Raw genomic sequence first — 20539 nt, forward strand, 5'->3', positions numbered from 1 at the left:
CCCCGGGGGGGGGGGGTTCGGCGTGCGGGGAGCCCCGCCCACTGAATCCCCGCCGGGGGGAAAGGGCGAGACCCCACCTAAAAAAAAAAAAAAAAAAAAAAAAGAAAAGATTCACAAAAATAACTCTTCTCTGAAGAAATCCATGAAAATTACCTTTGCTTTAGAGATAAACCTAAGCCTACTCACCAACCTTTCACTGATTCATTCAACCATATTTTTGCACAACCCCGATGGTTTCCCACCCTGTAGCTGATACTCTATAGTGCTTCTCAGATCATATCTGACCTACTTTGAACACTCTCTCCTGACACCGACCTTACTAACTTCCTCACTATAGTCAAGTCTTGGCTGAAACATCACCTTGGTAAATATGCCTTCCCTGACCTCGATATGTAAAAGACCACCTCCCAAACCCACCACTCTTCATCTTGTTACCCTACCTAATTTTTCTCCAGAGTCCTTATCACTAATATATTTGCTGTCTGTCTCTCTTCAGTAAAGGAAGCTCCACAAGAGTAGGAATTTTGTGTTTTATTTTCTGCTGTATTCATACAATTTAGAACAGTGCCTGGCAAGAGAATACAACATAAATACTTGTAATTCGAAGTGTAATAGGGAAGAGAGGCCTAAGCTGACAAACAGACCTCATAAGCAGGGCAGTGTGGTGGCACAAAGGAGTCACAATAAGCTTGGCCCAGGAGAGGCAGAAACCTTTCTTGGAGGAAGAGATGCAGAGCAGGTTGTGAAGGAAGGGTGGAAGCAGGGGGCGTTTCAGCATGGAAATCACCGTATGGAAAGGCACAAGGCATAAAGGGTCATTCACACTTGACGAGACTTGTCTGGCTGCAAGAAGGTGAATGGTGAAAGTGACAGAAGACAGAAAGTGACAAAAGAAAGATAGGGCAGTACACACACGCTGGTGCAAGGAGTCACTGAGAGGTTTTCAGGTAAGAAACAGCATGATCAGATTTGTTTTTCACAAAAGCAGAGATGGAAGGGCGGAGGGTGGAAGGAGGGAATCTGTAGTCTGAGAGACCATTTAGGAGATTCCTGCAAAAGTCTCCACAAAGGCCAGTGGTGCTAAAACTACAGCAGCAGTGTTGAGGATGGAGATAAAAGAAATGTCTTGACTGAGTAAGATGATCCCACTTTTCAAAACTCTGCTCCAGTATCACTTCCTATGGAAAAGCATCTTTTTGAGGATAAAATAAAAAAGGAAAAGGGAATTTTTAAAGACTCTCTTTCTCTCTCTCGCTCTCACAGACACACACACACTCTCTCTCTCTCTCTCTCTCTAATACTTTCAGGTATGGCTGTATCCAGAAAGCAAACCATGTGATTAATGTGATTAGACAAATTCATTCTGTCTTCATCTCACAGCTCTGCTCTCTTCTGAATTAATATTATTTTTAGGTCAGTTCTTTGCCCAGGGTGTCCCTCAGCAGTCACACGCTTAAATAAGCCTAAACACCGCCAACCAAGAGGAGAGGCCCATGGTTCCAACAAGACTCACTCCTCCAGGAGGGAATGCTATGTTTCCATGAGCGAGCCTGAGCTGATTGTCTGCTGCTGGAACTGGAGATAGGGCCACTCCTGCACATGACACAGAGGGGACCGAGGGGGCAGGCTGGTTCCTCAGGGCAAGCTTGGGCACTGCTATCAGAAAACGGGGAATAGATGCCAGGCAGACAGAAGTGCAGAGTTCCACCATTGCCTTCTTCTCTCGAATTGATAAGGGGGAAGAACATTTTCAGTGGCTCCTCCCCAGTTCCAGAGTTTCTGCCTAACTAGTACCCAGCTGGAAGAGAGGTAGTCTTACGGCATCCCTCAATCCCAAACACCATCAGCTGGTACTTCTCATCCTCAGTCCAGTGAGAGAAGCCTCCATACCCTCAAGTTCCACAGAGGCTGACAGCAGGGAACTAACTTGCTCCGGGGTGATGCTGTGGTGCAGGCAGGGATATGAATATTGGATAGTTGTGTCCCATATGCTTCCTGTGTTCTGACCACAGCTGAATAATGAATGTTCCTGGAGCACACTACGTACCTGCAGGCCACAGTGCTTTGTTCTTCCTGGTTCCCTCCTGAAGACAGTTTGCCCTCTCTCTTCGCAACTGACAAATACGCCGCTGCCTCCTCTTCCCCTTCTGTCCCCTCAGCTCTGGGCCTGAAACGGCTTTCTTGTATTTTCCTCACACAAATCTTGTTCAATGCTCACTCATTTATTACTCCCTTATCATCTTGTGTGCCACTTTTTCCCACAGGACATACCATTTTATAATTATTTAGTATCTACTTTTCCCCACTGAACTATCGGCTCCCTGAGGCCGAGACTGTGTCTTTCACCTCTACATACTTAATACAGCTATATGGTACAGGGCAGTGACTATACTTATTAAAGTAATATTTTGAATACCAAAATTTCACATTATTGGTGACTTTTCATAAATTATTGTCTTACATTGGGATTACCCTTTGATAAAAGACTTATATATAGATGATTCACTACAAGGACAATGAATAAAGTATCTCCTATAATTTACTTCCATAAAAAATTCTCCCTTATATGAACAACTTCATAATATTCTTTCTTGTTATTAGAAAATGAAAACTATATCAGCCACCATCACTCCACTAATACCTCAGCTACAGGAATCAGGCTAAACATCATGCCAAATATGTACCCTCAGGGTTACAAGGTCTGTTGATTCCCTCTAATGTCTGATGTATACATTGGTATGAGAGTTATTAAAAAGCACCTTCATTTTGGAAGGAAACAGGAGTACATAGCACTGGATAAAAATGGCTATTATTATTATTATACAGCTATTATTATTATTATTATTATTATCATTATTATTATTATTCTGAGATAGAGTCTAACTCTGTCACCCAGGCTGGAGTGAAGTGGCATGATCTTAGCTCTCTGCAACCTCTGCTACCAAGTTCAAATGATTCTCCTGCCTCAGCCTCCTGAGTAGCTGGGATTACAGGCACCTGCCACCACGCCCGACTAATTTTTGTATTTTTAGTAGAGACGGGGTTTCACCACGTTGGCCAGGCTGGTTTTGAACTCCTGACCTCAAGTGATCTGCCAGCCTTGGTCTCCCAAAGTGCTGGGATTACAGGTGTGAGCCACCACGCAGGGCCAATAACAGCTATTATTATTATTCAGGGTGGAACTTAGGTATTCTCTTTTGCTTAGTTAACTCAACAGTCATGTTTTTGCTTATTGTGCAGTTCCCTGTGAAGAATATGCTTCCTTTGCCAACCGTACCCAGAGCTGGCTCACAGTGGGAGCTAACTAACTGTCTCTATACCTGACCCATCCCAGAACAGAGCCTGAACCTCTGCCCTCTGCCTCCTCTTCTTCGTCACAGCATCACTTTATAAATCAATACAAATGATCAGCCTCTTGGGGCCACGGTGCGTTATCTCCTTAGTTGGGAAAAAATTGTCAACTCAAGTTATAAAGTATCTTTATAAATTTAATAGGAATGAGATGTCCAATGATGGTGATGAGAATGAGAGCTAAGAATTATATACTGACTACTATGTGAGGGGCACCATTCTAAGTGCTATCCAGATATTTACTCATTTGAATACCATAACAATCTATGTGGCAGGTTTTACTATCATCATCTTATGATGACAGGCAAGAAAACTGAAGTACTGAGAAGTTAGGTAACTTCCCCACAGGTCTCACAGCTGGTAAGTAGTGGGGTTGGAATTTTAACCTACATATTTAGGTCCAGGGTCCATGTTTTTAGCCACACAGCTATATGGCATATATAGAAATAATTCTGACCAGGCACGGTGGCTCATGCCTGTAATCCCAGCATTTTGGGAGGCCGAGGTGGGTAGATCACGAGGTCAGGAGATCAAGACCATCCTGGCTAACACGGTGAAACCCCGTCTCTACTAAAAATACAAAAAAATCAGCAGGGTGTGGCAGCGTGCGCCTGTAGTCCCAGCTGCTGGGGAGGCTGAGACAGCAGAATTGGCGTGAACCCGGGAGGCAGAGCTTGCAGTGAGCCGAGATCCCGCCACTGCACTCCAGCCTGGGTGACAGAGCAAGACTCCGTCTCAAAAAAAAAAAAAAAGAAAAGAAAAGAAATAATTCTGAGATGTCTAGAGTCAAAAACTGTCTGAAACTTTTAAAAGAGAAACCTGGTGACTAAAAGTGTGACCTCTGCCTATCTGCTTATATTCTTCTTAGGCTCATGGCCATAGGTGATAATCAACACCTCCTGAGCAATAATGTCCCACAGAGGCCATAACGATAGTGAGGAGTAGGGGCTGTAAAGCAAGACAGAGCAAAGCTCAAACTCCCATTCCACCAGATCCTGGCTGGGGACACCTGGTATGTTATTTCATACAGCCGGCACAAAGCAGGATGGCTACAGGGGCCACAGTTTTCCCCTGCTGACCACCTCTGTGCCATACCCCATACCCGCTTCCTGTGAGAAGTGTCCCCTATTTGCATGCCTAGAACGTATGTTTGTATGACCCCTCCTTCTTGGTCAGAGTAACTGGTTTCAGCCAGGCCCCTGACCTAAACTGCAGCAGCCACAGCATCTCACTGCTAGGCAAGGGATGGGCATAGGCCCCAGGCTAGGCCAGAGTTACCACCTGATACTCTTCTAACTGGAGCTGGGAGTAAAGAAGCTTTCCTTTCTGGTCAGTCACAAGGCTGTGAGGACTGAAGCCTAGAGCTAGCAGGGACCTGGGCACCAGGACATTTGAGAGAATGGAGCCAGCATATAGAGGGGCCCCAAGACAAGATAAGACACAGAGAGGTCTAACAGTACTAGAGTTCCTGGTTCTAGTCTGTCCCCTCCCCACTCCAAACACACCAGCTACTTTAACCACTTGGCAGGGAGAAAAAAACTGACTTAGGCTTCTGTCACTTCCAACTAGGTGAGTCTAACTTTACCTCTCTGAAACTCACTTTCCTTATCTGCAAAACAGGGAAAATAAAACAACCCTTCCCGCCCAGGTAGCCCAGGTAGTTTTTTTTTTTTTTTTTTTTTTGAGATGGAATCTCACTCTGTCGCCCAGGCTAGATGGAGTGCAGTGGTAAGATCTCAGCTCACTGCAGCCTCTGCCTCCTGGATTCAAGTGGTTCTTCTGCCTCTGTTTCCCACGTAACTGGGACTACAGGCATGCGCCACCACGCCCAGCTAATTTTTGTATTTTTAGTAAAAACAGGGCTTTGCCATGTTGGCCAGGCTGGTCTCAAACTCCTGACCTCAAGTGATCCGCCTGCGTCGGCCTCACAAAGTGCTGGGATTATAAGCGTGAGCCACAGCGCCCGGCCCCCAGAGAGTTCTGATGGGGAAATGCAATCTGCACTGTCAGTACTTTAGCATATGTCCTATGAATAGGAAGATCCACAGCTGTTGGCCAACAGGTAACAACACCTACAATAGCATTCACCTTCCAACAGACTGCTGCCAAAGACTCTGGAGTTCTTCCTGACTTCGCTGTGTCAAATCTGATGTGACAGCTTGTACTGCCAGTTGTAACTTCCAACTTTATCTAAAATCCAACCACATCTCACTATTTTGTTTACTATTGTTCTGCACATAGCAGTCACACAAGAAATATCTGTTGAATGAATGAATGAATATGTCCTCAAACCCTTTTTCTGGAAGTTGGGGGCAAACATGAAGCAGAAAATATATGTGGAAATCTTAATATGAAATTTTTTGCACTTACTTGGCACAGCGTACCCAGTGTGTATGTCGATACAAAGAATACAGGAAGCGCTGGCGATACATGCTCCATACTTTTATGGATTTATCTTCAGAAGCTGTAGCTAGAAACTGGCCATCAGCTGAAAAGTCTACACTTCGAACTGGAGCTGTATGAGCTTTAAATTCTGAGAATTTTCCTCTCCTAGAAATAAACAGTTTAATATTTATAACTCATTTAATTTAATTATAGTTAATAATCACAATACAGACTTTGAAACATACAAAATAGTTTAAATAAAACGGTTTAACTCTTGTAAAACCTAACAAAAGTATGAAAGGGCTGTGTTGTACTGTACCCTTCATCAACACTGAAATTTCCATGAAATTTCAGGTGTTGAGAACTGAAGGGCAGAAAAGAATAGAAGAAAAGATGGAGAAAATAATGTGAGGCATTTGAGAAGCAGAAAATCTTAAAATGAAAGCAGGCTAGATAGTGTTGGAGTTACAAGGTGATATGTGGTAAATGCTACTTTGTGTCAGTGTTCCCAAGTTCCCAAGGCATTTTCACCTTACATTGTATCTAGGACTTAGTAATTTTCCCATTTAGAAAATCATATTGATACTCAAGATACCCTATGGGGAAAATTGTCCTAAGTGCTTGAAAAACGTCAGGCAACAGAATTTAGACAGCCACAATCAGGCAACAGAATTTAGACGGCCACAATATATGTGTTCAGATGTTCAAATGTTCACACTGATCTCCCATACACCTGCACCTCGTCCTGTATTTTGCTACCTTGGCTGGTCAGAGTGACATCCGCCTGTGTCCAAGCCAGAAACCTGGAAGTCACACTCAACTCTTCCCGCATCCTCTCCCACATCCAGTAAGTTAGCAAACCATATCATCCTCACTTCCTAAATATCTTCTGAATCCTCCTCTTCTGTGTTGGCTCTGCTTGCCTTAAGGTAGATATATCCTTAACATCCTTCACCTAGGTTATTGCAAAAGCCTCTTAACTGGTCTCTCTGCTCTAATCTTTTGTCCCCTGCCAGTCACCTACACATTGTGCTTATTACCTTGCTAAGAGCGTAACTCCAAGCATGTAAATCCCAGTGTAAATGTGTCACTGGCTCTTCTCCAAAAGAAAGCACAATGCCCAAGTGCGTTGGTGAGGCATCCTGCCACTCACGCTGAACTTTGTACTTGGAACAGTCACAGCACTTCAAACACACCCCTGCCTTTGCACTTACTGCTTTCTCAGGATGGACTTTCTGCTTTCTCAGGACTTCCCCCATCCCCAGACGCCCCTGGCCAAGCCAGACAGGCTTAATGGCTCTGTATTTGCTACAATTTTGCTTACTACATTATACAGTGACTTTTTAAAGAACGATTTGTCTCCTCTTATGCAGTATATTTTTGGAGAACAGAAATGATGATTTATTCATCTCTCTAAGACCAGCACCTAGCAACATGTCAAGCACATAAAAGGAATTCAATACATGTTGAATTCCACTTGGAACAGTCAACAAAGGCTCCTAGATCCAACCTGGCTTACCCTTCCAGTGGTCTGTAGGGAGCAAACGTGACTTTATCATAAATTTCCATCACCTGACTTGTGATATTACTCAGGAAAAACTGAAATACATATTAAACAAAAATTAGAAGGGAGCATGCAGGGATTAGCTCAGTGAAGTTTCAAGGGTAAATTTCATGAGTGGAAATCAGGAGTATAGTTTAGCCTGAATCCAAGTATAATGCCTAGCGAAAACAAAGAAAAGAAAAGGCATCTGCAATGACCAGGAAGCTGAGATGGACTGTCAGTATCATCAAAATCTGCCCTGATTTTTAGTTCTGCACTCCGCACTCCAGCAGGCTGTTGTTTGTCTCCTTTCTAAAAGGCTTTCCTCTCAGGCATAGGCTAAACCAAGCACCGGATCCAGTCTCAACAGGAAACACAGAAGAAACCAAGATAGGAGTGCCTTGTGTTTATCGTGCTGGTGCCTAACTGGTTTCCAGTTCCTCATCTTGACTTAATATAGGCTCTCTGCCTCCTACGTATTTACTTGCCCTTTCAACTAAATTCTCTTGACTGCCCACTGTGACGAACTCTGGGCCAGACTTGCTTTCAGGCTTGCTCCTACCTATTCTTTTCTTATTTATTCATTTTTTTGAGACGTATTCTCTTTCTATCATACATGCTAGAATACAGTGGTGCGATCACTACTCGCTGCAGCTCAAACTCCTGCGCTCAAGAGATCATCCCTCCTCAGCCTCCTGAGGAGCTAGAACTGTAGGTGGGCATCACCATGCCCAGATAATTTTTTTATTTTTAATTTTTTATAGAGACAGGGTCTCGCTATATTGCTCAGGCCGGTCTTGAACTCTTGGCCTCAAGTGATCCTCCTGCCTCAGCCTCCCAAAGTGCTGACATTACAGGTGCGAGCCATGCCCCCAGCCTCTCCCTATTCTTTCTTAGCCTCTGGTCACCAGCGGTGGTGTGTATCTGCAAATATGGTTGCCAATACTCATCTCATCCCTGTACATGCATGTCTCTCTGCTTCACAGGAGGTGGAGTCTGTTTATTTCCCCTCCCTTTGAGGGGACGTGTGACTTTTGAGGGGAGGTGTTGTGACTCATCTCATCCCTGTACATGCATGTCTCTCTGCTTCAAAGGAGGTGGAGTCTGTTTATTTCCCCTCCCTTTGGGCTGGTGTTGTGACTTTACTTTGAGCAACAGAACGTGGTAGAAGTGACACTGCAAGTTTCAGGCTTAGTTCTTAATTGGTCTAGCAGCTTCTGCTTTGATTCTCCTGGAACCCAGCTGTCATGCTGTGAGAAAACTACAGGCTATCCTGCTGGAGAGAGGGCACATGGAGAACCAAGATGCCATTGCCACCAGCCCGCACCAAGGCCCCAGGCATATGAATGAGGAATGGAACCCATCTACCCATCTGCTTCTATGAAGCTGCATGAGTAATCTCAGCCTGTACCATATAAGCAAAAGAACCATCCAGACAACCCACAAAATTGTGACAAATCGTTGTTTCTACAGTAAGGTACTAAGGTTTTGCGACTGTCTTACAGCAACAGAAAACTGACACATCATCTTCCTTCCCGTTGCCACGATCCATCATCATTGCTCTGTTCCTACCATGACATGATTTAGAAAGAGAAACTAGGGACACCTACACAAGCCTAATCATTGTATTTAGATGAGCTATGACAAATTAATGATTCAGTGAGCTTTTAGCTCATCTACCCTTATACAGTTTGTTCACTGAGATTTCTTTGAATTAGTAATGGGAGACTGAAGTGATGCTGTGCTGAAGATAGTAAAAAAGCTAGTTCTAAATTCCCAAAGTTAAGGGTTTTAGAACATGCTTCTCCTCTTGGACCCCAAACCAGTTCCTTCTCTCTTAAAATTCCCTGCTATATAACACGTCACTTCTCTTCAATAGTTTTCACTACCATTGGAATAATATTCAGATTTCTCAGCATAGAGTTCCCCTTGGGTGGTGGCAGAAAAAAGCACCCACTGGCATGGGAATGCCCATGAGCTTTCCTTCATTTGGGAGTACCTGGGCCTGTTTAGTCATAGACTACAAGTCAAATCCTGCCACAACAGGGTCAAGGAAATGCTCAAATTCTTATCTTCTGAAGCAGTGGTCCCCAACCTTTTTGGCACCAGAGACCAGTTCCATGGAAGACCATTTTCCCATGGGACCAGGGAGTCAGGGAGAAGGATGGATGATTTTGGGAGATTCAAATGGATTACATTTATTGTGTTACTTTATTTCTATTATTATCATTATTATTATTGAGAAGGAGTTTTGTTCTTTTCTGCCCAGGATGGAATGCAATGGCACAATCTCGGCTCACTGCAACCTCTACATCCCGGGTTCAAGCAATTCTCCTGCCTCAGTCTCCCGAGTAGCTGGGATTACAGGTGCGTGCCACCATGCCTGGCTAATTTTGTATTTTTAGTAGAGACAGGGTTTCACCATGTTGGCCAGGCTGGTCTCAAATTTCTGACCTCAGGTGATCCACCTGCCTCAGCCTCCCAAAATGCTGGCATTACAGGTGTGAACCACCACACCCAGCCCTATTTCTATTATTACATACTCACCATAATGTAGAATCAATGGGAGCCCTGAGCTTGTTTTCCTGCAACTAGATGGTCCCATCTGGGGTGATGGGAGACACTGACAGATCATCAGGCATGAGATTCTCATATGGAGCGTGCAACCTAGATCCCTCACATACACAGTTCACAATAGGGTTTGTGCTCCTGTGAGAATCTAATGCCACCGCTGATCCGACAGAGGGCAGAGCTCTGGCTTGGCTCCTAACAGGCCATGGACTGGTACTGGTCGGTGGCCCAAGGGTTGGGGACCTCTGCTCTGAAGTATTTATGGGGGGAAATGATATGATATGTAGGATTTGTTCTAAAAATACCCCAGGGGAAAAAGTGAGGGGAGGTGTAGATGAAACAAGATGGGCAGAATCCTGACAACTGTTGAAGCTGATTGATGGGAGTATGAGGCGGCGGAGTCGTGCTATTCATTCTATTTTCATGTATGTTTGAAAATTTACATACTTTAAAGTTTAAAACCATTTTAAAAAATCATGGCTCAATAATTACTTAGAATAAATGGGCCATTAGTTAGGGTTTGAAAAGTCTCTCTTACAGAGATTTGTTATACTGGATATTGCCTTACACAAATGCAATGATTTATACTTTTGTCAGAAATTTAACAAGAAAATTCTGTACCCTGATAATGAGTGATACAAATCAAATCAAAGGCACAGGGTTTTCAATAGGAATCCAAGGGCCCTTGAAGGATCCATGAATGGGAATTAAGAAGTTAATAAACTGAATTTTTGGTTATACAAACTGATGTGTATCATTCTGAGGAGACAGTCTAAAGCTTACCTCAGATCTACAAAGGGATTGATAGCTACCACTACTCCCTCAACAAAACTTAAGATATATTAAGCATATTTCCATGGTAGGAAACAGTTTTCAAAAAGAAGACGTAATTTTGAGGAAAAAATTGTATGGATTAGTTTGACTTTACCACAAGGGCAGCATGCCTTGTATGTGACTGAGACTAATAGTGCGGGCAGCAGTGCATGAGCAGCAGCCGGGCTCAGCTTTCTTTCACATTTCCAAATCCAAAGGATATCAAGTGTTTCTTTGTTTCTCTTACTTATCAGGAATCCAGAGTCTCACGGTTCTGTCTCGTGAGGCAGATGCCAATAAGTTTCCATGTGGAGAAAACTGCACGCTGGTTACAACATCCTTGTGACCCACATATCTGTAAGCTCTAGCATGTGGCTTGAAATTCCATAGCATGAGAAAGGTGTCCCAAGAAGCAGTAGCTATCAAGAAATAGAAGAACAAAACCACTGTTTGTTAAAATGCAAACATAGGTGTGTCTCATTACAATGGGCAGCGTATCTAATAACAAGGCTTCCAGGTAATAGAGGGGCTGGAGGTTGTGAGGCTGACCAGGTAATAGCCAAATTACTTTTTAAAGGTACTCAAAACTACATCACTAATATGCAAGCTTGGCTGTGTCCTATGTAAGCACACAGCAGGATGACTGGCCCCCGTATTTGATTAGTGCTCAGTAACTTTATTTACCAGAAGGCCGCAGCATAGTATAACAGAGGTACACAGGACTAACAGTCAGTTTTGTTTCTAACTCTGGGTAATGGAAAGCTAGTTAACCTCTGTGTCATGATGTCATGAGGACTGAATGTTTTTCCTGAGAGGGATGGATGAGATAATTTTTCAAACTGTTTATGTGGAAATAATTTCACACTTAGAGAAAAGTTACAAGAACAGTGCAAATAACACTGATATGCCTTTTACCCAAATCTACTTGTTAATGTTTTGCTTCATTTGGTTTATAATTTGCTCTGTATTTGTTTTTCCTTGTACATGAACACACATAAACCCACACACACAAACATATACATATTATTTTTTCCTGAACCTATTCCTAAATACTTCATTGTGTTTTTCCTAAGATTTAGCATAGTCTCTTAACACACTCACAGCACAGTTATCAGCTTCATGAAGCTGATTATTAAAGATGCAATATTTTAATATACCAACTATATTTATCAACTGATCCAGTAATACTTCTATAGCTGGATAAGATGATCTTATTAGTCTCTTTCTGCTCTATAATTTAATGGCATTTGATGATTAATAAAAGAATTAATAAAAGAATCATGTGTGTCAGACAATAGCTTACAGATTTACAAAAAGGAAAACAAATGCAATCAATGATGGAAATAATTGCCTTGACAAAGAATGAACAAATAAACAAATGAAAGGTAGATCTAACCCTTGCCTAATAAACTAATTTTATTTTATGCATGTAGCCCTAGAATAGCCCCAATAATAGGGCGTAGGTCAATGAGAATCACTAAATCTGGATTGTAGAGTGCTTAGAAAAAAATGTAATGTTATAAACTTGAACACAATTAGTATCACTGTTAGAGAAAACAGGGCCTGGCTACATAAAGTCACTGAAACCTATGTTCTTTTGCCAACATAAAAAGTTCATTTGGGCTCAGCCTATGCATTATTTCCATGTAAAACAGTTAAAGTGAGTTCAGCTACAATATTGCTTAGCATCCCCTTTTTAAAAAAGTACAAAAAGTTAATATTCCACCAGAGCTTATCCACATTACTAAAGATTTATAGCAGAGTCGGAATTATCCAAGGCTAATGTAGACAAAGCAAGGAAAACAATGAGTTATCATATGTAATAAACTCAGGACACTATTTGAGTTCTGTGTATCATGCTGCAAACGAGATATACAAAAGCAAATAAGATACAATCCCTTCTCTCAAAGAATCACATAGTAGGGAAGATAGCATTAATAATACACAGATACAGAGGACTTTTACATATTATTTATTCATTAATGGTAGGTGGGGTGATTGGGTGGTCCATTCTGAGGAAAGGACATTTGAGCAGAGAGGTGAGTGAAATGGGGAGTGATCCTAGCTGAGACATGGAGAAAGAGTACTCTGAGCACAGGAATCCCTGTGCAAAAGCACCTGGAAGAATGAAGAATGGCAAGGAGGTCAGTGTTTCCCCAGTAGATGCGAGAGAAGAGACCAGAGGGAGGGAAACCGAAAAGGGGGCAGATGGAGGAGGAAAAGCCATGGTGGGAGGTGTGTCTTCTTCTTCTTCTAAAGTGCAATGTGCCATTATCCTAAGTGAATTAATACGGGAACAGAAAACCAAATACCATATGTTCTCACTTATAAGTGAGAACTGAACATTAGATACCTGGACATAAAGATGGCAACAATAGCCACTGGGGACTACTAGAAGAGGGAGGAAAGGAGCGGGGAAAGGTTTGAAAAACTATTGAGAACAATACTCACTACCTGGGTGATGGGATCAAGCAGTAAACCCATGTAACAAACCTGCACATGTACTCTCTGAATCTAAAATAAAAGCTACAATTATTAAAAGAAAAAAAAAAAACCTGCGATGGGAAACTACTCTAGATTTTGAGCAGGGGGAATCTCATGATCTGGTTTAAGAACACTGTCACTTTGACAATAAGGAAAGGATTTTTTTTTAAATTGTGTTCTCAAAGGAGGGTAATACATTAAAAAAGAAATAAAAAATAAAACAATTGTAGTGAGTCAACTGGATATCCATAAGGAAGAAAATTAACCTTAACTCCTACACTTTATACCACATACAAAAGTTAATTCCACGTAGAACATAGATTTAAATGTGGTACGTAAAACAATAAGCTTTTAGAAGAGAACACAGAATATCTTCATGACCTTGGGGTAGGCAAAGACTGCTTTAAAAAGACATTAAAGTTAATAAGTATAGAGGAAAAGAACGATAATTTGTACTGTACAAAAATTAAGAAGTTTTGTTCACTGAGAGGTACCACTAACCAAGCAGGAAAACAAGCCACCGAGTGGCAAAGAAGATATTTACAACACATATATCCAACACATAACAAAGTATGTATATACAGAATCTATAAAGAATGCTACAAATCAGCCAGGTACAGTGACTCACGCCTGTAATCCCAGCAATTTGATAGGCCAAGGTGAGAGGATCGCTTGAGGCCAGGAGTTTGAGACCAACCTGGGCAACATAATGAGACTCCATCTCTACAAATAAAATAAAATATAAAAAGAATGCTACAAATCAATAAGAAAAAAGTACACTACCCAACAACAACAACAACAACAACAAATAGGCAAAGGACTTAAACAAGCACTTTGCAAAAGAAGATACCCATATGGCCAATAAACATATAAAAAGGTTCTCAATTCCATTAGTCATCAGGAAAACGTAAATTAAAACCATAATGAGATATCCATGCACACTCATCAGAATGATTACAATGAAAAAGATAAATAACACCAAATCTTGGTGAGGATGTAGAGTAACTGGAATGCTCATATACTATTAATGGTTATAACCACTTTGAAAATCTATTTTGAAATATCTGTTGAAGCTGAATATATACTTAGTATTCAATTCAGCAATTCCACTCCTAGAAATATATCTACAGAAATTCTTATGTATGGTTAGCAAAAGACATGTACAATGTTTGTGGCAATACTATTCACAATAGATCAAAGCCAGAAGCCCAACTCTCCAAGTAAAATGAATCCAAGTAAAATGAATCCAAGTAAAATAAATCCAAATAAAATAAATCCAAGTAAAAAAAAATTTACTTGGAATGAATCCAAGTAAAATAAATTGCAATACATTCACATTGTATACCTACTGTGTTAAATTTTACTTATATGAAGTTTAAGAAGAAGCAAAATTAACCTATGAAGTTAGAAGCAAACATAGTGATTATGTGGATGGCAGGGAGGGAGGATAGTGGCGGGAGGGGAATATAAGAGGGGACTTCTGGAGATATTGGTAATGTTATGTTTCTCACTCTGGGTTTTGGTTAAATAAGCAGGTCACATTCTAAAGATTCATCAAGCCGTACAGTTACATTATTTCTGCAATTTTTGGAACATATCAATGCTTCAATAAAACGTTTAGGAAAAAGCAGAAAACATCACTCTAGCTGTTGTATGGAGAAGGCACAAGGGGCAAAGGACAGATCTATTAGGAGGGTACTGCAATCATCCAGTTAGGAGAAAGCAGTGGTCTGGACTAGGCTGGGGGCCTTGGAAGGAGGAGAAAGAGTCAAAATCAAGATACACTGTAGAGTCTATGAGGCATGCTAATGACTAGATGTGAGATAAAGAGAAGATGCTAGAATTTTGGCCTGGGCACCCAAGTGAGTTTTAGTGCCATTTAATGAGATGGGAAAGACCAGAAAGGACGATCTGAAGTGATACAGGATGGGGTGAACATAGTAAATTTGAGATGCCAATTAGACATACAAGTGAAAATGTCAAGTAGGAAGATGGATATACCCCCTGGAGCCCAGGGAGAGGTTCTGACTATACAGTGTGGTGGTTAAAAGAATACCCTGTAAAATTAGACTCACTGTGCTCAAATCCATGCTGTCACTTACTGCTGTGTGCCCTTGGGCAAGTTACTCAACCTCTCTGTGCCCAGGACACTTCATTTGCAAAACGAGGTGTTGAAAATACTAAAGGAAATAGTACTTGCAATTTATGCCTGCCACATGAAAAATACTCAAATGTAGCTACTATTGCTAAAATTTTCTCAGTAGTAGCTTAGAGAAAGTACCGAAGGCTGTAAACTGGATGGGATCACTGAGGAAATCAGTACAGATAAAGAAAAGGTTGAGGACGCTTAACATTCAGATAAGGAAGAGCAAAGGAAGGCACCACAAACAAAATAGGAAAGGACAAGGACATTGTGGTGTCCAGGAAGAGAAGGAGCATTCCAAGAGGGTGACAAGTGTGTCAAATGAGGTTTAGTAAAATCAGTCCTGATCAGGACCTGCTACATAATTTGCAGGGCCTAGTGCAAAATGTAAACGTGAGGCTCTTATAGGAAAATAATTAAGAATTGCAGGACGATGATAGCATAGCATTAAACTAAGCATGGAGCCCTGTGCAACTGTGTAGGAGGTATGCCCACAAAGCTGGCCCTGGGCCCAAGTGAGAGGATGTCCCAGTTGGGCTTCCTGGGCCAAGTAGGGGCTCAAAAAGCTGTGAAACTCAATCATTTCCTGCATCAGGGCTTACTTTGGTCCTGGATGAATAATAATATTGAAGATATATGCTTAGAATATTCCTAACATCAGAATTAGTGCATGTGTTTTCTTCTCCAAGAAAGTGGGATCAAAGCCAGAAAGCATGGACTCAGAAGAAAATAGGAGGGAGTTTATATATATCATATAATATATATGACCCCCAAGGCTGCAGATCACTTCAGCCTGGAAGTTTGAGACCAGCTGGGCAACGTCTCGAAACCCTGTCTCTACAAAAAATACAAAAAAAATTAGCTGGGCGTGGTGACCTGCACCTGTATTCCCAGCTACTCTGTGGGGGTGGGGAAGGCTGAGATGGAGGCAGGAGACAGAGGCTGTACTGAGACATGATTGCACCACTGCACTCCAGCCTGCTCCAGACAGAGCAAGGCTCTGTCTCAAAAAAATTAAAAAAAAAAAAAAAAAAAAAAAAACTATGAAAACCAACACTGAATTTCCCTCTTTACTTCCTTAACCTTCTTTCTTAGGAAAGAATTGTCCTACCAAACCCTAATACCATGATAATAAAATGTATTTGGTTATTGATGTCAGTGTTGTACTGTGTCAACGTGGAATTTGCTTTCATACATTTCCATTAAACCACACCCTATATAAACATTACCACATAATTTAAAATGTCAAAGCTTGTACCATTCATCTTCAACGGGTCTATTCTGAGATAAAATGTCAAACGGGAGGAAATTAATGGAAAACATTAACTAGTAATCTACCAATTTAAAATAAACTATTTATAATCTATAACAATAATCCATTGTTTCAAGAAATCTCTGTTGGCAGAAGAACAAAGCCCATGCTTACCTAGGTCAGTGCTTTGTCTCTGGAGGTGACAACAAAGAATAACAAATGGAAAACATGTTTGCTCTGTGTCTATCACACAATGCTCAAACGGTCACCCGTTTTTGTGTCACCTTAAGTATCAATAACTTCCTTGAGTCAACCCAAGCTTTCTCACTCACTGATTTGACCAAAATCAGCTGCAGTTACTTAGAGGCTCTGTCTGGAACACTATTTTCTGAAAATAAATGTTACTGTCTCCAGTTTTTTGTTTCTTACAAACTATCTTACTTATCTTTTCAGTTGGTAATATTTGTACCTGATACAGAATTCCAATATTACAGAATTCCAACATTACAAAATGTCATTTAATGAAATCTCCTTCTAGTCCTTGACAACCTGGTTCTCCTTCTAGAGGCAACCAGCATTACTAATTTCTTGGGAATCCTTTGTGCTTATTCAAATGTGTGTGTCTATTCTCATACGCTTTTTATACAAATGGTAGTATATTATACGCTTTCTGCATTTTACCTCTCTATCCTGCCTCCTCAGTCTACTTAGCATGATATATGCTGGAGATAGTGTTTCGTTAATACCTAGAGCTGCCTCATTCCTTTTTCCCTCTTATTTTTGGTAAATTTTTATTTTGACAATTTTAATCTTACAGAAAAATTAGAGAGTTCTTAGGTTGCTCTTTGTCTTTATTGACCTTTATATTCTTGAAGACTATAAGCCTGTTATTTTGGTAGCATGCTTATTAATTTTATTAAAGATACAATTTTGACAAGAATATCACAAAAGTTATGTTGTGCCCTTAGCAGTGCATCATATTAGGGTGCACATGATGTCTCCTTGTCCTAATAGTGTTGATGTTAACTTTGATTGCTTGGTTTAGGTGATCCTACCTCTACCATGTAAAGCTACTATTTTTCCCTTTGGAATTAGTAAGTAACTTGTGGCATAATATGGTTTGGCTGTGTCCCCACCGAAAATCTCGCCTTGAATTGTAATTCGAATTATAATCCCCGTGTGTTGGGGGAGGGACCTCGTGGGAGGTGATTAGATCATGGGGGTGGTTCTCATGATAGTGAGTGATTTCTCACAGATCTGATGGTTTTATAAGGAGTTTCCCCACCTTTGCTCTGCACTTCTCTCTCCCGCTGCCATGTGAAGACCGACATGCGAAGATAGAAGTGTTTGTTTCCCCTTAGGCCATGATTGTAAATTTCCTGAGGCCTGTGTTTGTTTCCCCTTAGGCCATTATTGTAAATTTCCTGAGGCCTACCCAGCCATGTGGAACTGTGTGTCAATAAAACCTTTCTCTTTTATAAATTACCCAGTCTTAGGCAGTTCTTTATAGAAGTGTGTGAACAGACTAATACATGGAGAGATAAGACTATATAAATGTTGTCTTCCTCACCAAACTGTCACACACTAACTCTAGCATCCTTTCATAATTTTCTAACCCATGATTCTATGATTTACTACTTAATTAACGTTTAATTAGTAAGTTAATGAATTAATATTTTAAAAATGTATTTACTGTTGTAAGGAAGAACCATCCATTTTCCTCCATTTATATGTTTACTCATTTACTTATTTTTATCAGTGTGAACGTATAGATTATTTAATTCAACAGGTTATAATCCATAACTGTCATTTATTTTGACTCTCAAATTGTTCCAGATTTGGCAAATGAAATTCCCTTTAAAAGCTGGCCTCTGCGTCCTTTTGATATATTTCCATTCTTCAAATACTCCCTTATTTTCTAGAATTACAAGATGTTCTAAGACGTACTTCTCCTGCTCCAGCCCTGAAATGGGCCTTTTCTTTCCTCCCCAAAAAGCTCTGATTTATTCTAATGGATAATGGTATTTAGAAACCAGTATCTGGGCACAATGTTTGCTCATTGCTATTGGTGTGTCAGTGAACAGAGTTGAGGAATAAGACTGAAATCACAACAGGCAGAACTAAGAAATTAGCTATAAATAGAGAGCTATTATCTATCTATATGTAGGTATGTCGATTGATATAGATATTAAAACCATGAGTTTTAATCTAACATCACAGAACACATTCTTGCTCTCCCTTTTTCCATATTTGTGACTCTCTTTTCCCACAATAAGAAACCTGGCTCCCATGCTCAATATATCTTTGCTCAATCCTAAAATACAAACAGTAGTTTCAGAATCGTGAAACCACATCACTACAAAAGCAATCCCACTAACTAGAGTAACCAGCCTGGACAACATGCTAGTTTTGGTTTTTTTGAGACAGAGTCTCGCTCTGTTGCCCAGGCTGGAGTACGGTGGTGCAATCGCGGCTCACTACAACCTCTGTCCCCTGGGTTCAAGCAATTCTTGTGCCTCAGCCTCCCAAGTAGCTGGGATTACAAGTGTGCACCACCACAGTCAGCTAAATTTTTTTGTATTTTTAGTAGAGACAGGGTTTCAGCATGTTGTCCAGGCTGGTCTCGAACTCCTGGCCTCAAGTGATCTGCCTGCCTTGGCCCCTCAAAATGCTGGATTTACAAGTGTGAGCCACCACACACAGCCTGTTTTGTTTTTTTTTAACTGGTAGGCAATTAAATTGTAGGTGGCTCCTTTTTGGTCTTGCACACTTCCTTTTGCTCTTTGGTAGCATGGTTCTACTTGAGCTTGGAAATAAGTCCTAGGGCGTGGCCCTTACTTTCACATGTGGTCCTGATTCCTAAAGACCTGGCCTTTCTGGTGTCTCAACTCAGTGTCTGAAGTGCTCAGAGAGACTTCCTCTTTGTTAAAGCTAGAGACCTAGACATCCAGCCCTGCATGTTCATTAGTATCATCATTCAGCTCTCAGTTCAGCAGTGAGAGATCCCTGGTAGTCTCACAGTTTCCCACTCTGCACATCCTGAGCTCAGTCAGACTGTTACTCTGAGGCTGCTCTACCTCTCTGCTGTGCAGCAGGAAAAATGCTCCCAGGAAGACAGTCAAGGAGATCATCACCTTGCATATTTTCTTTCTTGTAAAGATCATAGTTTTTGCACTCTCTATAGGTCAATGCCTGAAAACAGCTAACTCACATATATTTTGTCCAGTTTTACAATTACTAGGTTGGTGCAAGATTGCGGTTTTTGCTACTGATATTTTCAGCTACCAATTACTTTCGTCGCTGGAGGCAGAAATATGTTTTTATTCTTTTTTTTATTGATATGGAGTCTCATTCTGTCGCCCAGGCTGGAGTACAGTGGCAGAATCTCGGCTCACTGCAGGCTTTGCCTCCTAGGTTCGAGCAATTCTCCTGCCTCAGCCTCTCAAGTAGCTGGGACTACAGGCACGCACCATCACACTGGCTAAATTTTTTTTTTGTATTTAGTAGAGACAGGGTTTCACGATGTTGGCCAGGCTGGTCTTGAACTTCTGGCCTCAGGTGATCCGCCTACCTCGGCCCCCCCAAAGTGCTGGGATACAGGCGTGAGCCACCATGCCTGGCCAAATAGTACATATTTTAGATAACTTTGTACATTTGAAATATATTCCCTCTCAGGCCTTTTCATTCCATATTCAGAATAATCCTGATTGGCCAGGTGCAATGGCTCACGCCTGTAATCCCAACACTTTGGGAGGCTGAGGCGGGTGGATCACCTGAGGTCAGGAGTTCGAGACCAGCCTGGACAACATGGTGAAACCCCATCTCTACTAAAAATGCAAAAAAGTTAGCCAGGCACTGTGCTGCACGTCTGTAATCCCAGCTACTCAGGAGGCTGAGGCGGGGGAATCGCTTGAACCCGGGAGGCAGAGGTTGCAATGAGCTGAGATTGTGCCACTGTACTCCAGCCTGGGCAACAAAGTGAGACTCTGTCTCAAAA

General features: G+C 41.4%; 1 protein-coding gene across 8 annotated transcripts in view; it reads right to left on the minus strand.

Annotated features, from left to right (window-relative positions):
* The window catches only part of POC1B (POC1 centriolar protein B), a 199705-nt gene that overhangs the window by 150389 nt on the left and 28777 nt on the right, over positions 1 to 20539 (minus strand). For 7 of the 8 annotated variants that reach the window (XM_023222740.3, XM_023222453.3, XM_023222584.3 and 4 more), the window contains exons 3-4: positions 10911 to 11082; positions 5722 to 5901 (exon numbers count right to left, since the gene is read on the minus strand). In XM_023222740.3, coding sequence (XP_023078508.1) covers positions 5722 to 5901; positions 10911 to 11082 — 352 coding nt within the window. The remainder of the gene's footprint in view (positions 1 to 5721; positions 5902 to 10910; positions 11083 to 20539) is intronic. The other variant, XM_023222638.3, reaches the window with a different exon arrangement.

Source organism: Piliocolobus tephrosceles, chromosome 10 (assembly GCF_002776525.5).
Source record: "Piliocolobus tephrosceles isolate RC106 chromosome 10, ASM277652v3, whole genome shotgun sequence".
NCBI classification, from domain to species: Eukaryota; Metazoa; Chordata; class Mammalia; order Primates; family Cercopithecidae; genus Piliocolobus; species Piliocolobus tephrosceles.